Genomic DNA, 22,055 nt, shown 5'->3' with positions numbered 1-22,055 from the left:
ACTATTGAATAACACATATGGAATCATGTAGTAACGGGGTCCGGGGCCCATGCCAAATCTTTTCAGCCTCTTAAGGGGGAAGAGGCATTGTCTTGCCCTCTTCAAAACTGTGTTGGTGTGTGTGGACCATGATAGATCCTTAGTGATGTGGACACAGAAGAACTTGAAGCTCTCGACCCGCTCAACTACAGCTCTGTCGATGTGAATTGGGTTGTACCCTCCGTTTCCTGTAGTCCACGATTTGCTCCTTTGTCTTGCTGACATTGAGAGGTTGTTCTTGCATCACACTGACAGGTCTCTGACCTCCTCGCTATAGGCTGTCTCATCGTCGTCGGTGATCAGGCCTACTACCGTCATGTCGTTGGCAAGCACCAATGATGGTGTTGAAGTCGCTCGCGACCATGCAGTGGTGGGTGAACAGAGAGTACAGGAGCGGAGTAAGCACGCACCCCTGAGGGGCTTTCGTGTTGATGGTCAATTTGGCAGATGTGTTGTTACTTACCCTCACCACATGTGTTGAACGCTGAGCTGTAGTCTTGAACAGCAATCTCACATAGGTGATCCTTTTTTCCAGGGGGGAAAGGGCAGTATGGAGTGCAATAGAGATTGTGCCATCAGTGGGTCTGCTGGGGCGATATGCAAACCAGTCTTCTCCTCGGTGCACAAATAGTCACGAAACCAAAATGGTAATCACCATCCCTCAAGTAAATGCCTTGTCATTCAACCATTATTATAGGCCTAAGATGAATGCTCAAATAATACTTCTTCCTCTTGTCTCGATATAGTAACACATAGGGAGTAAACATCTTTAATAATAACTGTACTAAATGTCATAACAGGCCTTCACTGAGGAGTCATTGGCCTCTGACACAGTCAGACTTCTATTCTCTTCACAGCAGAAAGTGGCAGCTGTAGAATCAGGCATCCAAACAGTCTCTCTCAGAGCCCAGGACGCCTTTTTACACTATTTATAGTAAATGGGCTTTTTGTGACAAAAGTTGGCAGAGGAGCACTTCTTCTAGCTAAGGGTTCTTGTTCATTTGAGACGTGGTCGGTCAGCGCTCACATTTCATCCGCACTCTGACTCTGCTCCAAACATGCCAATGACAACAAATCTGTGCCCCGGGGTACCACACGTCCTTTTTACTACTGTCAAATCAGCCGCTCCCGAATGTCAGCCAGCGCGCCATCTCTCCTGTCAGCGTGGCTGCCGACGCCAGGCTAAATCATCGTCCATCCAGGCTCTCAGGAGCCAGCCGTTTATATTCAGTGCCACATTGGTGTCAGAGAAGGGAGCCAGTGGTGGAGCCTGTGGTGCCGGATGCTCTGTACTACAACTACGCAGTCACCTGCATCTGAAATGGCATCCTATTCGCTATATACTGCAGTGCTTTCAGCAGAGCTGGGTTCTATATAGTGCACTATATAGGGTATAGGATGCCATTTATTTTGCATCCCTAGCCTTTACCACCACAGCTTTAGCTCCACTCCAATCATAATCAGCTGCTTGATCATGTTGGCTGATCCCTATCAGAGCAACTAAGGATGCCAGTTCATAGAGAAAGCCTTGTATATTTTATTAGAACGGGCACTTTTGGCCACAATTTGTTCATTTTGCTTGACCTTTGTGATTCATTAAAAAGACATGCGAAAGCTCGATAGTAGGGAAAGTGGAGGAGGGTGACAAAGTTAAGACAGGGTAAAGTTTTGAAAGTTAGCTGGAATCAGCTATGATATGAACTATTTTTCTCTCTGTCTTTCAGATGATCCAACCCAGGTTGGAAAAGGTTTTGCTGTCATTACAGTGCTGGACATCAATGACAACCCTCCGGTATTTGCCATCGAGTATGAGACCCTCTTGTGTGAGAATGCCTCTCCTGGACAGGTGAGAAACTGAAGATACTGTACATTTTCTGATGGGGAAGGAAATTATTGGTACAGTACTACATCCCCCAACCTTTTTGATTCAGTTCATATTTACTATACATTGCTTATATACCTTTAAAATGTCAGATATTTAATAATTTAGTGTGTTCCTCACACACTGTTTGATTCCCATTGGTTGGCAACCTGCGGCCTTTGGAAACCAATGTTCCCAATAAAACTTGAATCGGCCCCAGACTGTATGGATCATCCCCTTTCAAAGCTTGAGGTAATTTCAGGGAGACACTTTTAGATCAAACTGCAGGTATTGTTGGTGTTTGTATCCTTAATTAGCAATCTTACAGTCATTTCTGCTGCTGCTGCCAGCTGAATTAATGACAGTGTTTGAATTTCCCGTGGCTCTACAATGATATCATACAGTAACATGATATTTCATGCTGGGGTGGAGTGGGTGTCTGCCCGGGTCTGATTCCTCATTCGGAGTGTGTGTGTGTGTGTGTGTGCGTGCGTGTGCGTGTGTGTGTGTATAATTAGAGGATCAGTGTGGCGGGCACTGGAGCGGAAAATGCATCACAACATTATGCAAATGAAACAGGGGAAGGCTGGAATTTAGTTTCAGAAAGGCGTGTCAGACGCTTTAGCCGTGCAATACATTCTCTCTGTGTTTAGCATTTGGCCTCATTGTCGCCAAATGACTGCTGCGATGGCAATTCGTCTACTCCTGGCATTTGGAAAATACAATCAGAGGGGGGAAAAGGCAAGCATGTAGAACTGAATAAGTACGATTGATCAAAATGATGCATTGATTTGGGAATGGCTATTAGGCCTGTTTAAATATGTTATTTACATTCCCCTTGATCACAGTGGGGTGTACAAGAATAACAAAATGATTTGATTTGGAAAATGAAAGCAGTTTTATGTAGCCTACACATTCGTCTTGTAACCACAGTATGATATAAATCTCTTCTGCCATGGGAGCCAGTTAAACTCTTTGGTTTGGGGAAAATTTGCCTTCAAGTCTGTAGGATCGTTAAAGGCTATTGGTAGTTTGGTAGTCCCGTTGACGCAGAACTGAATGAATAACTTAACCAGATCTACAGACTTCTGTTGCCCGTCTCCCCCATCCCTGTTCAAGTAGATTGTTTGTCGATTAAGAGTTTCAATGTGTTGGCATTTCTTGTTCGCACATATTTAATGGTCTCACTCCACAAATGAGTCATTACCTTGGAGTGAAATTCTAATTTTCTTGATTGAGGTGTTTGAAAATAGTACATTATTGTGTTGAGATGTTGGACTATATTGTAGAGCATTCCATCTCCTGTCCATGCCTTTTGAAAAGCATTATTTTTAGGACACTTTGCTTTTTCTATTTCAATAAAAAGCTCTCTGCTGTACTTTAAGCTAGCCTATACATCACATGCATTTGTCCTTGTCACACCATGATACATGAGGAAATTGCTTTGCTTTTACGTGCCATCACCTTCCTTACCTTGTTCTCATACACTGCAGTTGTGTGTCAGAAGCAGCCCAGGGTCTGACTCAGAGTAGGAGTGCTGATCTAGGATCATGTCTCCCCTGTCTGTGTAATCTTATTCATAACGATCTAAAAGGCTAAACTGATCCTACAGGAGCAGTGCTTGAATCGTTTTCTTTCAAATCCTTGATTGAGCTTGCCTGGCAAAATTGGACTAATGGAATACTCCCAAATCTTCAAACCACTAGTCTCTCTGGCTCTCCAGGCAGGATCAATCAAACACTTAAAATATTTAAAAGTAAACACAAGTCTGGTCAACGCAATGGTCTAATTATTATGTCTTCCCTCATACCTGTAAAAGTGCCAGGCCAATGTGTCATGGTTGACCTGTTAAACCATATGTACCACACATGTTTTTTTCAGACAGAACTCGTTCAAAAGCACCACTTTTTTTTCTTTTTTTTAAAGAGAATGGTGCCGGAGGGGATGGCTGCCGTTTTACGTGCTCCTAACCAACTGTGCTATTTTGTAAATTTTTTCACGTTGTTTATAACTTGTTTTTTACTTATTTTGTACGTAATGTTGCTGCTACCATCACTTATGACTGAAAGTAACTTCTGGACATCAGAACAGCGATAATTCACCTCGAACTGGACAAAGATTTTTTCTTTAATGAGTCCGACGCGAAGGATATACTGCTTTCTTGGAAACGGGCCCAAATCCCCGTGATATGCATGAAGAGAGAAGGTCGGGCTGCCTTCTGAGAATTCATAGGCGAGTGAGTAAACCCCCTCTACCATCAGTCCTATTAGCCAACGTGCAATCATTGGATAACAAAATGGATGAGCTCCAATCAAGGATATCCTACCAACGGGACATTAAAAACTATAATATCTTATGTTTCACTGAGTTGTGGCTAAACAACGACATGGATAACATACAGCAGGCGGGGTTTTCGGCCCATCTTCAAGATAGAACAGCAGCCTCCGGTCATACAAGGGGTGGCGGACTGAGTCTATTTATAAATAACAGCTGGTGCACAAAATCTAATATTAAGGAAGTCTCTATATTTTGCTCGCCTGAGGTAGAGTATCTCATAAGCTGTAGACTATACTATTTACCAATAAAGTTTTCATCTATAATTTTTGTAGCTGTCTATTTACCACCACAAACCGATGCTGGCACTTAGACGGCACTCAACGAGCTGTATCGGGTCATAAGCAAACAGGAAAATGCTCATCCAGAGGCGGTGCTGCTAGTGGCCGGGGACTTTAATGCAGGGAAACTTAAATCCGTTTACCTAATTTCTACCAGCATGTTATATGTGCAACCAGAGGAAAAGGAAACACTAGACCACTTTTACTCCACACACAGAGACATGTACAAAGCTCTCCCTCGCCCTCCATTTGGCAAATCTGACCATAACTCTATCCTCCTGATTCCTGCTTACAAGCAAAAACTAAAGCCGGAAGTACCAGTGACTCAAAGGAGGATGCCGATGCTAAGCTACAGGACTGTTTTGCTAGCACAGACTGGAATATGTTCCAGGATTCTTCCGATGGTATTTGGGGGGACACCACATCAGTCACTGGTTTCATCAATAAGTGCACCGATGGCGTTGCCCCACAGTGACCATACGTACAAACCCCAACCAGAAGCCATGGATTACAGGCAACATCCGCACTGAGCTAAAGAGTAGAGCTTTCAAGGAGCAGGACACTAACCCGGACGCTTATAAGAAATCCCGCTATGCCCTCTGACAAAGCATCAAACAGGCAAAGCGTCAATACAGGACTAAGATTGAATTGTACTACACCGGCTCCGACACTCGTCGGATTTGGCAGGGCTTGCAAACTATTACGGACTACAACGGGAAGCACAGCCGCGAGCTGCCCAGTGACATGAGTCTACCAGACGAGCTAAATAACTTCTATGCTCGCTTTGAAGCAAGAAACACTGAAGCAGGCATGAGAGCATCAGCGGTTCCAGATAACTGTGTGATCATGCTCTCCGTAACCGATGTGAGTAAGCCCTTTAAACAGGTCAACATTCGCAAGGCCCCAGGGCCAGACAGATTACCAGGATATGTACTCTGAGCATGCGCTGACCAACTGACAAGTGTCTTCACTGACATTTTCAACCTCTCCCTGACCAAGTTTGTAATATCAACATGTTTCAAACAGACCACCATAGTTCCTGTCCCCAAGAACACCAAGGAAACCTGCCTAAATGATTACTGACCCTTCTGTAGCCATGAAGTGCTTTGAAAGGCTGGTCATGGCTCACATCAACACCATTACTCCATAAACCCTAGACCCACTCCAATTTGCATACCGCCCCAACAGATCCACAGATGATGCAATCTCTATTGCCTTCCACACTATCCTTTCCCACCTGGACAAAAGCAACACCTATTTGAGAATGCTATTAATTGACTACAGCTTGGCATTCAACACCATAGTGCCCTCATAGCTCATCAATAAGGGAAGGATCCTGGGACTAAACACCTCCGACTGCAACTGGATCCTGGACTTCCTGACTGGCTGCCCCCAGGAGGTAAGGGTAGGTAACAACACATCTGCCACGCTGATCCTCAGCACAGGGGCCCCTCAGGGGTGTATGCTCAGTGCCCTCCTGTACTGTGTGGCTCAGTTGGTAGAGCATGGTGTTTGCAACGCCAGGGTTGTGGGTTCGATTCCCACGGGGGACCAGTACGGGGGGAAAAAATGTATGAAATGTATGCATTCACTACTGTAAGTTGCTCTGGATAAGAGCGTCTGCTAAATTAATAAAATATAAATGTACTCTGCATGGCCAAGCCCGACTCCAACACCATCGCTAAATTTGCTGATGACACAACAGTGGTAGGCCTGATCACTGACAACAATGAGACAGCCTATAGGGAGGAGGTCAGAGACGTGGCAGGATAACAATCTCTCCCTCAATGTGATCAAGACAAAAGAGATGATTGTGGACTACAGAATATGATTGTGGACTGAGCACATGCCCATTCTCATCGATTGGGATGTAGTAGAGCAGGTTGAGTGTACACATTACCAACAAACTATCATGGTCCAAACAAACCAAGACAGTTGTGAAGAGGGCATGACAATGACTATTCCCCCTCAGGAGACTGAAAAGATTTGACATGGATCCTCAGATCCTCAAAAAGTTATACAGCTGGATCATCGAGAGCATCCTGACTGGTTGCATCACTGCCTGGTATGGCAACTGCTCAGCCTACGACCACAAGGCACTACAGAGGGTAGTGCATACAGCCCAGTACATCATTGGGGCCAATCCAGGACCTCTATACCAGTCGGTGTCAGAGGAAGGCACTAAAGATTGCCAAGGACTGCAGCCACCCTAGTCATAGACTGTTCATTCTAAGGTCTACACCTGTTGTATTCGGTGCATGTGACAAATCAAATTTGATTTGATTTTTGAGTTTCTACACTGAAATATTATGAGGTTAAAAAGAACCCAGCGCTGGTTAAAAAAACACACATTGGGTTTCACCTGGCCTCGTCACAAACCAGGCTTCTCTAAAACGGGAAACCTGGGGAAGTTCCATAGCAGAAATTAGCTAAAGAGGGGTCGGAAACCTGGTGTAAATCAGTGACGCCTAGCAACACGACAAATATTGCTTGGGGGGAGCTCCAAAGGTGCTCACCAGATTAGTGCCGTAGGAGCATCTGTCAACAAAACAAGCATAGGTGACAAAACATTTTAGAATGTTTGCAGCATGCTGGTTTTCCCAGCATTTCTCTGTTATTTCGAGGTGAGCTAAAGTTCCAGCAAGAGGGTAGAAATGGTCTACAATGCTGGCCAAATCAATATTTTTAATTCTGATGTTTCTAATGTGATATTTGGCTGTAAAGGCTAGCATGAGGAAAAAGAAGTAGCTAGACACAATGAGGTTTGTTTTTAGAAAAGTCAGCTAACCTTGTCAGCTACCTACTCTAGGTATAACTAACTAGCTAGCTACTCGCTAGTAAAATTTTTCTCAAGATTATAAAGCCAACAAAATGTTAAGAAAAACTGCATATTAGTGACCTAAAAGGTTAGCTCTGTTAACTTATCCAAGGTCAGTGATACATACAGCAACCATGCACTGTCTATGGGAACAACTGCAATCATGTTGCAAGCAACATTGCTAAAATGAACCTCAAAATAAAATGAACCTCATAAAATGTCACCTGTAATGCTCATCTTCTGTAACCTAATAGTCATCTCCTTATTGTCATACTGTACTGAAATTACAAGGGTTGGATTTACACTAAACAAATTTATGTCAGCACTTAAAAGGTGTACAAAATCTTGCATATGGTTTCCCTCAAACATTGTCTACTGGTATCATTTTAAATTGAGAACGTATAGCTCAACATGTAAACAATGTGTGTGTTTAGCTATTCCGGCTTCAGATGACAGATGCCCATAAGGCCAGTAATACCATCGTACTGTAGGCCTATGGCTGCATTTGTGTTGCATGTCATATGATATGCTGCAAAATGGATACACATACTGTAGCTGATATCCTGAGAGAGAGTGACAATCAAATAAAACAGAATGAAGATCTTACAACTAGACAAAAACGAAATGTTTATTTGAGAATACAACACGGAAACGCAGACACATTACAGACAGAACCCCCTCCCCTCTTTATTGCAGGATTGTGATGTATGATTAATCTACATTGACACTAGTTCATTTTAAATAATAATTTAACAATTAAAACAAGTTTAAAAACTTCACTTCAAAGAATCAACACTTCACTTCAAAATGTACAAATAACTAATATGGAAAGATTAGACATCTTAGTCTAAACAACAGTAGATAATTGAGTAGTAACAAGTAGGCTAATATTACTGAAGCATGATTTCAGGTGAGAAGAAAAAAACGGCATTCCAGCGGTGGCGAACATTGCTCCACTGATCCCTGATCTACTGGGTGAGCAGACCTATTTTATTCCAGCTCAGCAATAGCACACTTGATTATCAACTCATTACATTTGCTAAGTTGAATCAGGAGTGTTATTTCTGGGCTGAAACTGAACCCTGCACACCCAGCAAACCTCCAGTAGGGTTGGCCTGCTCCAAATGTAATAGGTTTATACATTGTGTGTGATCTTTAACTGTATTTTTGTATACTTTTGATAACATAGGTAGGTCATAACATACTGTATGGCATGGCATATAGGATATACCCTTAGTCTCTTGGGACATGCAAACAGGCTTTCACAGCTTAACATATCTGAGGACAGAAAACATCACAAAGAAACAGGCTTCATTATACTCAAATTTGACAGCACTGAAAAATATGTTGCCATTATCTCTCTGTCCTCAAACTCCTCCCCTCTAGGGACTTGAACTGGATAATCTTTTCATAATATCCTCCCACGAAATTACCTGCCCTATCCAGTATCCAGTAGCCTACACTGTCCCTTTACTGACAGCTGGAACTGAAATTTCAACCTCTTCAATGGCTGTTATCTACAAATGTATTTGGAGACTGAGTTTTAATTTACAATGATTAGATTAAGATAGCTGGTTAATAGAAAGTTAGCTAGCTGATGACATTTAATTCACTTTGCTAAACAGTATGTAAAGTTAGCTAGCTAGCAGCTCAGCCAACAAAGTGGCCTACTGTAGCCAGCTACCTAACTAGCTAATAATACATCGTTTTTTTACCATAAAAAAGTATTTACTTAAATGAATAAGTTCTCCCACTACCTGTTTTTTGGGTCCTTACAGAAACAAAATAATGGGAATCTTTCATGATATTTTAGATGGTAGCAAAGCGCAGCCAGCAGCCATGTGGACGAATAGAGACACGGAATAAAGTCTGTCAACAGAGCTGTTTAGAACATGTTGACTTTACCAGCGTAATCCACTTCCAATTTCAATAAATATAAATTGCAGACTGACGGCTACACTTGATTACTTGAAAACTAGCACTTGAAACTAGCATAGGCAACAAATACCCAGATTGACAATTGTGACGCACATAACACACAGCACCCCTTCTACGGCTGTGTTGGGGGATTGTTCTTGAAATGTAAAGTACTGTAGTATAGTATTCTACAATATAGTAAAACATTTTATAGTACGCACAACAGGATCGAGGGATACTAGTGTGTAGTATAATATTCTATGGTAAAAGTTTACTACATAATTCTATTGTAAGTACTGTAGTATTCTGTAGTAAACTGTAGTATTTTTTCATATGGGTATGCCCCTACTAAGCCACGCCTCCAGTCTTACCATCTGACCCGGTGGACCCTAGCTCAATAACTCAGCATCAACAACCCAACTTAAAGAAAAAAATGGGTTGTTTGTGACCCAACTGGCTAGGTCAAAATAACCCAATGTGTGTTCTGTCCAATATTTACCAAAATTGGGTTGTTTTTAACCCATAATTGTATATAATGCACTGCCTGTGGCATTATGCAAATGTGAAAATATAGATATAATAAAAAAATTATAAAAAGAAGCGGGAAAAGTTGACATTTGAGCAGGATAAAAACCCAATTTGAATAACAAGGAGCCCTCAAACTGTTTGTTCCATATCAGGATGGGTGGACATGTTAGCCTTGCAGCTGTACAACGCAAAGCAGAGCCTCCCTATCTTTTTAATTAACATGTATCTCTCTATACATCCACCCTCGAGAATGGAACAGCAGAGAGCACACAAACAAACTCCTATAGACTCTATCTGCACATGGGCAGCCGCCTTCCCACTTCCCAACAAGCTTAGTTAAAACCTACAGCCGCCCACTGGAGAACTTCTCCCCCATTGGCCAGTAAGATTAAAACATAATGTTTGCCGTTCGGCTTAGACACTGTGGCTCTGTGTGGCTCTGTAGCACAGATTAGCCGGGAGCGTGATGGTTGGAATAACCTGCCATCATTCAGGCCTAATTAGGGGCCGTCTCGTGGCACTGGCTCTCTCCAGAGACGCTACTTGTTACGGATCATCGGTGCGTCTGTCTTCTGCCATAATATTAATTTATATTACAACGGAGAGGAGGGGGGAAGAGGGAGAGAGCAGAGGTCACACGCTTACAATCATTTCCATCATTGTAGCTATTACGTAAATGAGTGGACTTTCTTGGCATTCTGCTGCCCCAATCTGCCACCCTGCGCCCCACCCCACCCCACTCCTCCCCTCTCACCCAACACACAGCCCCAATAGACCTTGTCCCACCAAGTGTCCCCTTACTTTGTTTTGTTTGTTTTAGTTTTCCATTGGGTTCCTCTATTGATTGAAGAAGGAAAACTAACAGAAGTTAATCATAGCTACCAAAGTGAGGTTGATATATTTTCTTCATTATTTAAATCTGTTGTAAATATTTGTCATAATTTTCTGAGAATTTGTTCTATTAAAATAATAAGTGTGTTTTCATGTATTGTACTTCTTCTTCCTGTTGCAATTTAGATTCATTATAGGTGTTTTTTGAAGATGATAGTCAGAAACAAAACATTTAATTGAAGGGGGGAGTCGGAAAAACAATAATGTCATGGCACATGTGTCAGGAGAGAGAAAAAGAGGGACAGTTCAGTTGAATCTGTAAAAAGGGTGTACCACGATTCAAAATAGTGTATATGGTGACCCTCAACAGCATCTTAGCTCAGGTATTCAGTGTTCTCAGACAGACAGGTAGCTTCAGGTACACAGTCTCTCTCTTTTTTTTAAACACTTTCATATAACCTCTCACTGAGACCCTGGTCTCTTTTTCAAATGATCCCCGCAATATACAGTACCAGTGAACAGCTTGGACATACCTACTCATTCAAGGGTTTTTCTTTATTTTTACTATTTTCTACATTGTAGAATAATAGTGAAGATATCAAAACTATGAAAAAACAGTAACCAAAAAAGTGTTAAAAAATTTAAATACATTTTATATTTTATATTCTTCAAAGTAACCACCCTTTGCCCTGATGACAGCTTTGCACACTCTTGGCTTTCTCTCAACCAGCTTCACCTGGAATGCTTTTCCAACAGTCTTGAAGGAGTTCCCACATATGCTGAACAGCTGCTTTTCCTTCACTCTGTGGTCCAACTCATCCCAAACCATCTCAATTGGATTAAGGTTGGGTGATTGTGGAGGCCAGGTCATCTGATGCAGCACTCCATCACTTTCCTTCTTGGTCAAATGGCCCTTACACAACCTGGAGGTGTAGTCCCACTAAATTATAGTCCCACTAAGCGCAAACCAGATGGGATGGTGTATCGCTGCAGAATGCTGTGGTAGCCATGCTGGTTAAGTGTGCCTTGAATTCTAAATAAATCAAAGACATTGTCACCAGCAAGCACCCCCACACCATCACACCTCCTCCTCCATGTTTCACGGTGGGAACTACACATGCCGAGATCATCCATTCACCTACTCTGCATCTCACAAAGACACGGCGGATGGAACCAAAAATCTCACATTTGGACTCATCTGACTAAAAGACAGATTTCCACCGGTCTAATGTCCATTGCTCGTGTTTCTTGGCCCAAGCAAGTCTCTTCTTCATATTGGTGTCCTTTAGTAGTGGTTTCTTTGCAGCAATTTGACCATGAAGGCCTGATTCACGCAGTCTCCTCTGTGGAAGAGAGAACTCTAGGTCTTCCTTTCCTGTGCCAGTCCTCATGAGAGCCAGTTTCATCATAGCGCTTGATGGTTTTTGCGACTGCACTTGAAGAAATTTCAAAGTTCTTGAAATGTTTCTGATTGACTCACCTTCATGTCTTAAAGTAATGAAGGACTGTCATTTCTCTTTGCTTATTTGAGCTGTTCTTGCCATAATATGGACTTAGTATTTTACCAAAAATGTCTATCTTCTCTATACCACCCCTACCCTGTCACAACACAACTGATTGGCTCAAACGCATTAAGAAGGAACTCAATTCCACAAATGAACTTTTAACAAGACACACCTGTTAATTGAAATGCATTCCAGGTGACTACCTCATGAAGCTGGTTGAGAGAATGCCAAGTGTGTGCAAAGCTGTCATCAAGGCAAAGGGTAGCTACTTTGTTTCAATTAATTTGTTTAACACTTTTTTGGTTACTACATGATTCCATAGGTATTTTTTCATAGTTTTGATGTCTTCACTATTATTCTACAATGTAGAAAATAGTAAAAATAAAGAAAAAGCCTTGAATGAGTAGGTGCATCCAAACTTTTTACTGGTTCTGTACAAAAATACAAATTTTTAGCAGATTACAAATTAAGATCTTATAAAGACCATCGTGGACTAAATGTTCAAACTTCAGCCTGTGGACAGAACACACGTTGGGTTATTTGTTGCCCACCAGTTGGGTCACTTAAAGGCTCTGCATGGTCAATCTGTAGTTAGCAGCGTCATTAAAGCATTTACTGCGATACGGTCTCCGTAGAAGTCAGAGCATTTATACTTCTAGCGCTTTGCGGAGCAGAGCTTTTGTGAAGGAAGTTGTCAAGGAAGTGATTTTGTGTTTATACAGGACCTCCTGACCCACCTACCGTCAACTAATCATATCAATGCGGAGCTATACGGAGCTATACGGATCCCTCCGGCTTTGTAAAAAAAATTGGGAGGTGCACGGTGATGCGGTAGAGTGCTCAATTTCCCCGCTGCATGCCTCTGGAGGCTCTGCAATTGCGTCACATCCTCCATACGGAGCCTCCAACCAAATGTACGGCTCAAGCATAAATTGGCTTTTAGTTGGGTCATTGAGCTATGATCCACCGGGTCAGATCAGAAGACTGTAGGACATGGCTTAGTAGGGGTGTGGCTTTTTGATTGTTCTTTTTGGCCACCCATGAGAGTAAATGTCATTCCGGTTCATCTGTTCTGTTGTATTGTCAACACGTGTTAAGGTTGAGCACCGAGACTTCGTTAGCTTATTGAGGTTTACACAAGTGATAACTATCCCAAAATTGAGAGATGCATATGCACTTAAGGAACTGATACTCTTGTGTTAACCTCACTAAAACTACAAAAGTTTCAGCGCTCAAATTTAACATGTGGAAATTTAACAACTGGAAATACATGTACTCTCATGGGTTGCCAAAAATGACTATCTAAAAGCCACGCCCCTACTAACCCACGCCTCCAGTCTTCTCATCTGACCTGGTGGATCATAGCTCAATAACCCAGCATCAATAACCCAATTTAAAGAAACAATGGGTTGTTTGTGACCCAACTGGCTGGGTCCAAATAATGTGTGTTCTGTCCAATATTTACACAAATTTGGTTGTTTTTAACCCAGCATTTTTTTGTGTACCCACATAAAAAAAATACCATAGTATACTGTGGTATAAATACTATAGTATTCACCGTAGTGTTTTTCCAGACTAAAATCCGCAAAAACATTATGGTGAATACTGCAGTATTTACTGTAATATACTGTAGTATTTACTATAGTGTTCTACAGTATATTACAACATGTTATTGTAAGCACTACACGATTGAGGGATACTACAGTGTGTAGTATAATATTCTATGGTATACTAAAGTTTACTACATAATTCAATAGTAAGTACTGTGGGTACACTGGAGTTCAATCCATATCTGCTTAGTCTATGTCTCTTGGCTGGATGAGACTATTTTGATACACAACATTCCAGAGTTGAGCTGGCTGACTTATATAAATGAACGGAGATTGAAACAATGGTATTTGTTGACCATTGTGAGTATTGATTACAATCAAACTCCAGAGTATGTCTGAATTAGGGCCTCAGTGGGGGTATTAGTGGTGGGTGGATGGTTAGGAAGCGTGGGGGGCGTGAGGTCTTGTCGATTTGGGGAAATTATGTTACGTTTGATGCTGGCGCTCCGATGCATTTGTCGAAATCGCTAAGCAGTTTACTTTGAAGCAGTGTGCCGATGCTTGTATCACTTTATCAGAAGAACATGATCAATGACGTCCGAAGAGTTGTTTCATCGAACAACCACCTGATTGGTTTGACAGAAGACAAAAAAGGCTACGCTTTTCAACACAATTGGCAAAAAAATAACAACTCAATGCTACAGGAAGCTTCAATCCCCATCACTAATTCGGGGCAAACTGTATGTGCCTTGTGTCACTGATGTGGGTGTTGTTTTCGGTGTTGATGCCGCGGTGGGGGCAGGAGTGAAACTGCGAGAAGCAAGGGGTGTGAAAACCATGGGCCCTGCCCCCTCCCAGTGTCAACATCACCCCATGGTGACATCCAGCCATCTACCCCCCCATCTCCCGTAGCCATGGTAACAGTCCGTGTATATTTGAACTCTGGATTCAACTTTCAATACCACCCGTTATCTTGTTGTGGAAAAAGATCCTCATCATCTGTACATGGACAGCCTGACTGATGTAAATGATAAACGTGGGCCAATCAAATTAATGCGCCGGATTGTCTGTCCATGCTGACGTGTTGAGTGCTGCAAACGTGTAATTTCACCTACGTATGATGAAACTTTTGACAGTGTTCTTTATGCCCGCTCTAGAGACAAGTGATGATAATTAAATCACGACTAGAGTTAGGTGTCAAGTTGCTGTACGGCCGTTATAAAGAGAGGCAGCAATCACGGTTGTTGTCGCAGTCAAAAAACAAATGGTAAGATATAAAATCGAGATCTCGTTCTACAGCCCTGTCTAAACCCAGACACTTTGAAAGTGATCATTTGTAAGGTTTTCTTTTGCCTTATCTTGTTTTAGCTCAGACAAGTTAGGAGGCCATCTAACTTTATAGAGGGGCAATTTATCTGTAATTTATCTCTAATCAGGTTGTGGAGCAGTAGGACCGGCAAGGACGGAGGTGTGTGTGTGTGCACGTTACTCTGAATGAGCAAACATTCCCTGCCTTCCTCTGTGTTTATCCAGTGCCGACGTAAAGGCACAAATGAAGACATGGTTGCCCTTTTATATCTATTTGATCTGAGACCCAGCCGTATGTAAACTCAAAATCCCTCTATTTCTGTGATTTATTTGCCTCCTCAGTCTTGCCTCTGACAGGCACCGTTCAACTGTTAATGTCTCTCTGTGTGAATTTATGTCTACATCCGTGTCTTTTCCCTTCCGTCTCCTACTCGAACCATTAGAGGATTCACTGCCGAAGAGCTTACGAAAAGGTTTGCATCACCGCCTTGCTAATGAAAGGCATTATACATATACCTTCCCTCTCACTGCAAGTCATGAATTAAATTGATACCTTCCTCAAGATGAGTTTATTGTGATATTCAAAGAACATCAAAGAAGTCCCATATCCTTCATTATTAGGGGATAAGGCAATCCACATACTGTATGTAGAGGGATGTCTGTATTTGTATTGAAATGTGTATTTCACTGCACATGCAGTGAAATAATAAATATATATTGCACCATGTGAAGAAAATGTATTTCATGTTGTGCAGATGTGCATACAGTGCTTCCATGTTCAGGCTATAATGTGATGTATTGTAGCTGTAGCTCACTGTATCTACCATGATACACACATCTAAACCAATGAGTGAATTTCTGATTTCTGCCAATAGATCACTTTTTTTGTCTAATTTTAATCTCAGCACCAGGGAGTAGTGCACATGCAATATTCATGAAATCACATATGATGATAAAATCTCCCTGGGTCTGTCAGTCCTAATTGGCAGGGTGTCTTTCTCCACCTCCTCTAGTTTCTAATAACTGACAGCTTGTAACTACAAGCATTTAATCAAAGATGACAACTGATAATCCATGTCTCAGCCATGATGGATCGTTGGCTGCCTTTGTGTTACTTTGTGTTTTTGTCTGAGGTTACTTTACATGTATTCCTCAATATGGTGGATAGTAGGTGATAATTTAGCATGAAGTGTTTTTAAGCTTTGTCTGCAGTGGGCTAAATCAGGGTCACACAGAGTGTTTTTTGGTAGTCTTAAACAAATCTACCATGTCAAATATAGAGTTTAAATGTGAACCATTTTTAGTTTGCATCCCAATATTACACTTTATATACATCACAGAAGACTGAAATATAACAAAACTGTTTGACATAGAAACACCGGATTTCTGCATTTAAAAAATAAAGTATGTTTATTAATTACACAATTCTGAATAATATGAATAACATTTCACCCATGAGGCCAGTTGAGGGTGATTTGGTCATTTGACTGCAGGAAAGGGGTATATACTATGAACTTCTTTGCTTGGATGCAATCCATGGTTTTTGGGGATGTTGTTAGGTTGAGGTTCTTATTGTGGATGACTTCATTGGAAGCAGTGGAGACAAAATACTATGCTGGACTGTAGACGTAGGAATGGCAGTGTACTATATATCACTCACTATGATGGCCCTTGTATTTGTATTAATTATGGATCCCCACTCTTCCTGGGGTCCAGCAAAATTAAGGCAGTTTATACAATTTTAAAACATTACAATACATTCACAGATTTCACAATACACTGTGTGCCCTCAGGCCCCTACTCCACCACTACCACATACTGTATCTACAGTACTAAATCCATGTGTATGTATGTTATTGTGTGTGTGTGTGTGTGTGTGTGTGTGTGTGTGTGTGTGTGCCAATGTTTGTGTTGCTTCACAATCCCCGCTGTTCCATAAGGTGTTTATTTATGTTTTTTTTAATCAAATTTTACTGCTTGCGTCAGTTACTTGATGTGGAATAGAGTATCATGTAGTCATGGCTCTATGTAGTACTGTGTGCCTCGCATAGTCTGTTCTGGACATGGGGACTATGAAGAGACCTCTTGTGGGGTATACATGGGTGTCCGAGCTGTGTGCCAGTAGCTTAGAGAGACAGTTTGGTGCATTCAACATGTCAATACCTCTCATAAATAAAAGTAGTGAGGAAGTCAATCTCTCCTCCACTTTCAGCCAGGAGAGATTGACTTCCATATTAATAAAATCATCTCTCTGTATACATCAAAGGGCCAGCCATGCTGCCCTGTTCTGAGCCAATTGCAATTTTCCTAAGTCCTTTTTTGTGGTACCTGACCACACGACTGAACAGTAGTCAAGATGCGACAAAACTAGGGCCTGTAGGACCTGCCTTGTTGATAGTGTTGTTAAGGAGGCAGAGCATCGCTTTATTATAGACAGACTTCTCCCCATCTTAGCTACTACTGCATCAATATGTTTTGACCATGACAGTTTACAATCTAGTGTTGCTCCAAGCAGTTTAGTCATCTCAACTTTTTCAATTTCCACATTATTTATTACAATATTTAGTTGAGGTTTAGGGTTTAGTGAGTGTTTTGTTCAAAATACAATGCTTTTAGTTTTAGAAATATTTAGGGCTAACTTATTCCTTGCCACCCACTCTGAAACTAACTGCAGCTCTTTGTTGAGTGTTGCAGTCATTTCAGTCGCTGTAGTAACAGACATGTATAGCGTTGAGTCATCCACATACATAGAAACTCTGGCTTTACTCAAAGTCAGTGGCATGTCGTTAGTAAAAATTGAAAAAAGCAAGGGGCCTAAACAGCTACCCTGGGGAATTCCTGATTCTACCTGGATTATATTTGATAGGCTTCCGTTAAAGAACACCCTCTGTGTTCTGTTAGACAAGTAACTCTTTATCCACAATATAGCAGGGGGTGTAAAGCCATAACACATACGTTTTTCCAGCAGCAGACTATGATCAATAATGTCAAAAGCGGCACTGAAGTCTAACGACAGCCCCCACAATCATTTTATCATCAATTTCTCTCAGCCAATCATCAGTCATTTGTGTAAATGCTGTGCTTGTTGAGTGTCCTTCCCTATAAGCATGCTGAAATTCTGTTGTCAATTTGTTTACGCTAAAATATCATTGTATCTGGTCAAACACCATTTTTTCCAGAAGTTTACTAAGGGTTGGTAAAAGGCTGATTGGTTGGCTATTTGAGCCAGGAAAGAGGGCTTTACTCTTCTTAGGCAGCGGAATGACTTTAGCTTCCATCCAGGCCCGAGGGCACACGCTCTCTAGTAGGTTTAAATTGAAGATGTGGCAATATCGTCTGCTATTATCCTCAGAAATGTTCCATCTAGATTGTCAGACCCTGGTGGTTTGTCATTGTTGATAGACAACAATAATTTTTTTCACCTCTTCCACACTGACTTTACGGAATACAAAAGTACAATTCTTGTCTTTCATAATTTGGTCCGATATACTTGGAATTGTAGTGTCAGCGTTTGTTGCTGGCATGTCATCCCTAAGTTTGCTTATCTTGCCAATTAAAAAGTCATTAAAGTAGTTTGCAATATCAGTGGGCTTTGTGATGAATGAGCCATCTGATTCAATAAATGAAGGAGCCGAGTTGGCTTTTTTCCCAAAATTTCATTTAAGGTTTCCCAAAGCTTTTTACTAACATTCTTTATATAATTTCTCTTTGTTTCATAGTCTAGTTTCTTTTTCTTTTTATTTAGTTTAGTCAAATGATTTCTTAATTTGCAGTACGTTTGCCAATCAGTTGGGCTGCCAGACTTAATTGCCATACCTTTTGCCTCATCCCTCTCAACCATACAATTTTTCAATTCCTTATCAATCCAAGGGGATTTAACAGTTTTTACAGTCATTTTCTTAATGGGTGTGTGCTTATTAGTAACTGGAATAAGTAGTTTCATAAATGCATCAAGTGCAGCTGTCACGGTTATCGTCGGTAAAGGAGGACCAAAATGCAGCAGGTATGTGTATGCTCATCTTGACGTTTTAATAAATTCAAAATGAACACCAAAATAACAAAAAGAACGAACGATCAACAAACAGTCTGCAAGGCACAAGGCTAAACACAGAACAATCTCCCACAAATGACAAAGACAAACACACCCTAATATATGGGACTCTCAATCAAAGGCAAATAGACAACACCTGCCTTCAACTGAGAGTCCCAACCCCAATTAACCAAACATAGAAACAGACACACTAGACTAAACATAGAATACATGAAAATCAAACAGTGCCCAAAAACCCCGGAATACTTAAATCAAATGCCCCTTCAACAAACACACCACCCCGAACCACATAAAACGAATACCCTCTGCCACGTCCTGACCAAACTACAATGACAATTAACCCTTATACTGGCCAGGACGTGACAGCAGCGTCTGGTTGCTCCTCATTACACACCACAGACCAGCAAATATTCTTTACATCATCAACATATGAATCACTACAAAGCTTCTTGTATGACCACGTATACACTATATTAGCCCCAGTCTTTGGAACTTTGGTTTTCCTAGATATGGCTAATATATTGTGATCACTACATCCTATGGATTTGGATACTGCTTTAAAGTAAATATCTGCAGCGTTAGTAAAAATGTGATCAATACATGTTGATTATTTAATTCCTGTGCTGTTTGTAACTACCCTGGTAGGTTGACAGACAACCTGATCCAGGATGCAGGCACTGGTTACAGTTTGAAGTTTTTTCCTGAGTGGGCCGCTTGATGATAGCCAGTCAATATTTAAATCACCCAGAAAATATACTTCTCTGTTGATATCACATACATTATCAAGCATTTCCCACATATTATCCAGATACTGACTGTTAGCACTTGGTGGCCTATAATAGCTTCCCACAAGAATGGGCTTATGGTGAGGCAGATTAACCTGTAGCCATATTACTTCAACAGTATTTAACATTAGATCGTCTCTAAGCTTTACAGGAATGTGGTTCTGAATATAGACCACAACACCGCTTCCGTTGGCATTTCTGTCTTTTCGGTAGATGTTATAACCATGTATTGCTACCACTGTACCCTTGGATTGCGTTCCAAATGGTACCCTATTGGAGCCCCATAGGGCTCTGGTCAGAAGTAGTGCACTATATTCAGGGACGTCATACACCCATTATTTTGAAGTGAATGGAAGGGGTGGTGGTCCAGCACAGCCCCCGAATTTTGCTGTTTTTAAACACCGGAAACATCTTTTTCCTGCAATCTAGAGCCATAATCAATATATATTATATTTGTCTGCATCGGTTCTAAGCATACCTGTTCAAATGTAATTTTAATGAGGGTGTCATTCTGTTGTAAATCACACATCTCAATATACTGCACTACATTCAAATTACAACACAGTCAGGGTCATAGCTACATATGAGGGCACAGAGGTCCGGACCTCGGTAATTGTTTTGCATAAAAAAAATCTATTAAAAACTCAGGAACTCAGTCAGGAACTCAACTTATTGTTGAGAGTTAGAATAGTAGAATACATAAGGTGCAATTTCAAAACTTGGTTGTGCATCAGCACTTTTCCTCTTGATATGTGTCTCACTGACAGTCACTCAATTAGCAGTCAATTAACATTTTAGATTGGTAAATGAATCTACTTAGTCTAGCCAGCTATCTAAACTTTTAGTAATCATGGCTGAATTACCGACCAGACACGCAGGGCAAGTGCTCAGGGGCCCTGTCCTCCAGAGGGGGGCCCATTGATTTAGTTAATCACTATCTTTTTTCAAATAAAGTATTTTTTATTATTTTTGAAAATACAATTACACATACAAAACATTTTTAAAAAGGGAATGGGTATCAGTGTTATGTGTAAACAAGTAAGCGTTTGTGTATTCACAAAAATAACAAATAAATTAAAAGCGACCAACTGTACAAAAACGAATAGAAAATGAACAAAAGAGAGAGACCGTTTCAGTCATGTTAATAAAATCCCCCCCCCCCAAAATGTTTTATATAAAGATTTTTTTTAAAGATAATTGCTTAGCTCTTAATGCCATGACCCCTATATGAGCTTGCCAGCGTCTGTTAAATTCCTCAAGTTTACCTTTGATGTAGTAGTTGATCTTGTCCAATAGACATGTAACTTGCAAATTCATTGAACCAAAAAGTTAGAGTTGATTTCAGGTTAATTGCTATACATTTTCTTGTTAGTCACTCTCACTCAGATATCATATTAACATGGCATAAGTCATGGCAAATTGTGTAGAATTGCAGAACATTTGCTTTTAAAACTGCAAAAAATCTCTCCCCATCCCATGGCATAATGTGTTGAATTTCAGGAAAGTAGCTATAAAACACAGTACATGGGATTCGAACACATATCATAAATACAGGCACATTTCATGGGATCATAATTAATAAAAACAACATGATATTATCCTAAGGTGCCAGATTACATTTAAACTAGTGATGCACCGATATGACATTTTTGGCCGATACCGATATCTGATATTTTCCTTGCCAAAAAAAACAATACCGATATTCAATATTTAAAATTTTAGCGGCCTTTTAAGCATTCTAGTACAGTTAGATAGTTAACACACACACATGGATGCAGCGGTCTAAGGCACGGCATCTCAGTGCAAGAGGCGTCACTACAGTCCCTGGTTCGAATCCAGGCTGTATCACATCCGGCCGTGATTGGGACCTCCATAGGGTGGTGCAGAATTGGCCCAGCGTCATCCAGGTTTGGCCGGGGTAGGCCGTCATTGTAAATAAGAATTTGTTCTTAACTGGCTTGCCTAGTTAACTAAAGGTTACACACATACACACACCACACTGACCAAAAAGTTATTTTGTTGGCATTTACGTATGTCCCCATTACCAGTAAAACCTAATCAAAACATATTTCTTTCACTTACTTGCTGTGCTGTTTCGTTGTTTATTTGTTCAGTCGTTTCATTCTCAACCAGGATTTCTATGGAACGCCGTTTGAGTCTTTGCGTGTCAAAAAAGAAAACAAGGACCAGTAGATGTATGACTGCTCGTCACATAATAATTTAACACTTTCATACATTTTTTATGTA

The 22,055-nt window shown here is 41.0% G+C and overlaps 1 protein-coding gene across 1 annotated transcript in view; it reads left to right on the top strand.

Moving 5' to 3' along the window:
* The window catches only part of LOC106590196 (cadherin-7), a 120,916-nt gene that overhangs the window by 79,987 nt on the left and 18,874 nt on the right, over window positions 1–22,055 (top strand). Inside the window, exon 9 of the mRNA XM_014180938.3 lies at window positions 1,764–1,885. Within this exon, the coding sequence (XP_014036413.1) occupies window positions 1,764–1,885 (122 nt within the window). The remainder of the gene's footprint in view (window positions 1–1,763; window positions 1,886–22,055) is intronic.

Source organism: Salmo salar, chromosome 29, assembly GCF_965601325.2.
Source record: "Salmo salar chromosome 29, fSalSal1, whole genome shotgun sequence".
Classification (NCBI taxonomy): Eukaryota; Metazoa; Chordata; class Actinopteri; order Salmoniformes; family Salmonidae; genus Salmo; species Salmo salar.
This window is presented reverse-complemented; position numbering and strand designations above follow the sequence as displayed.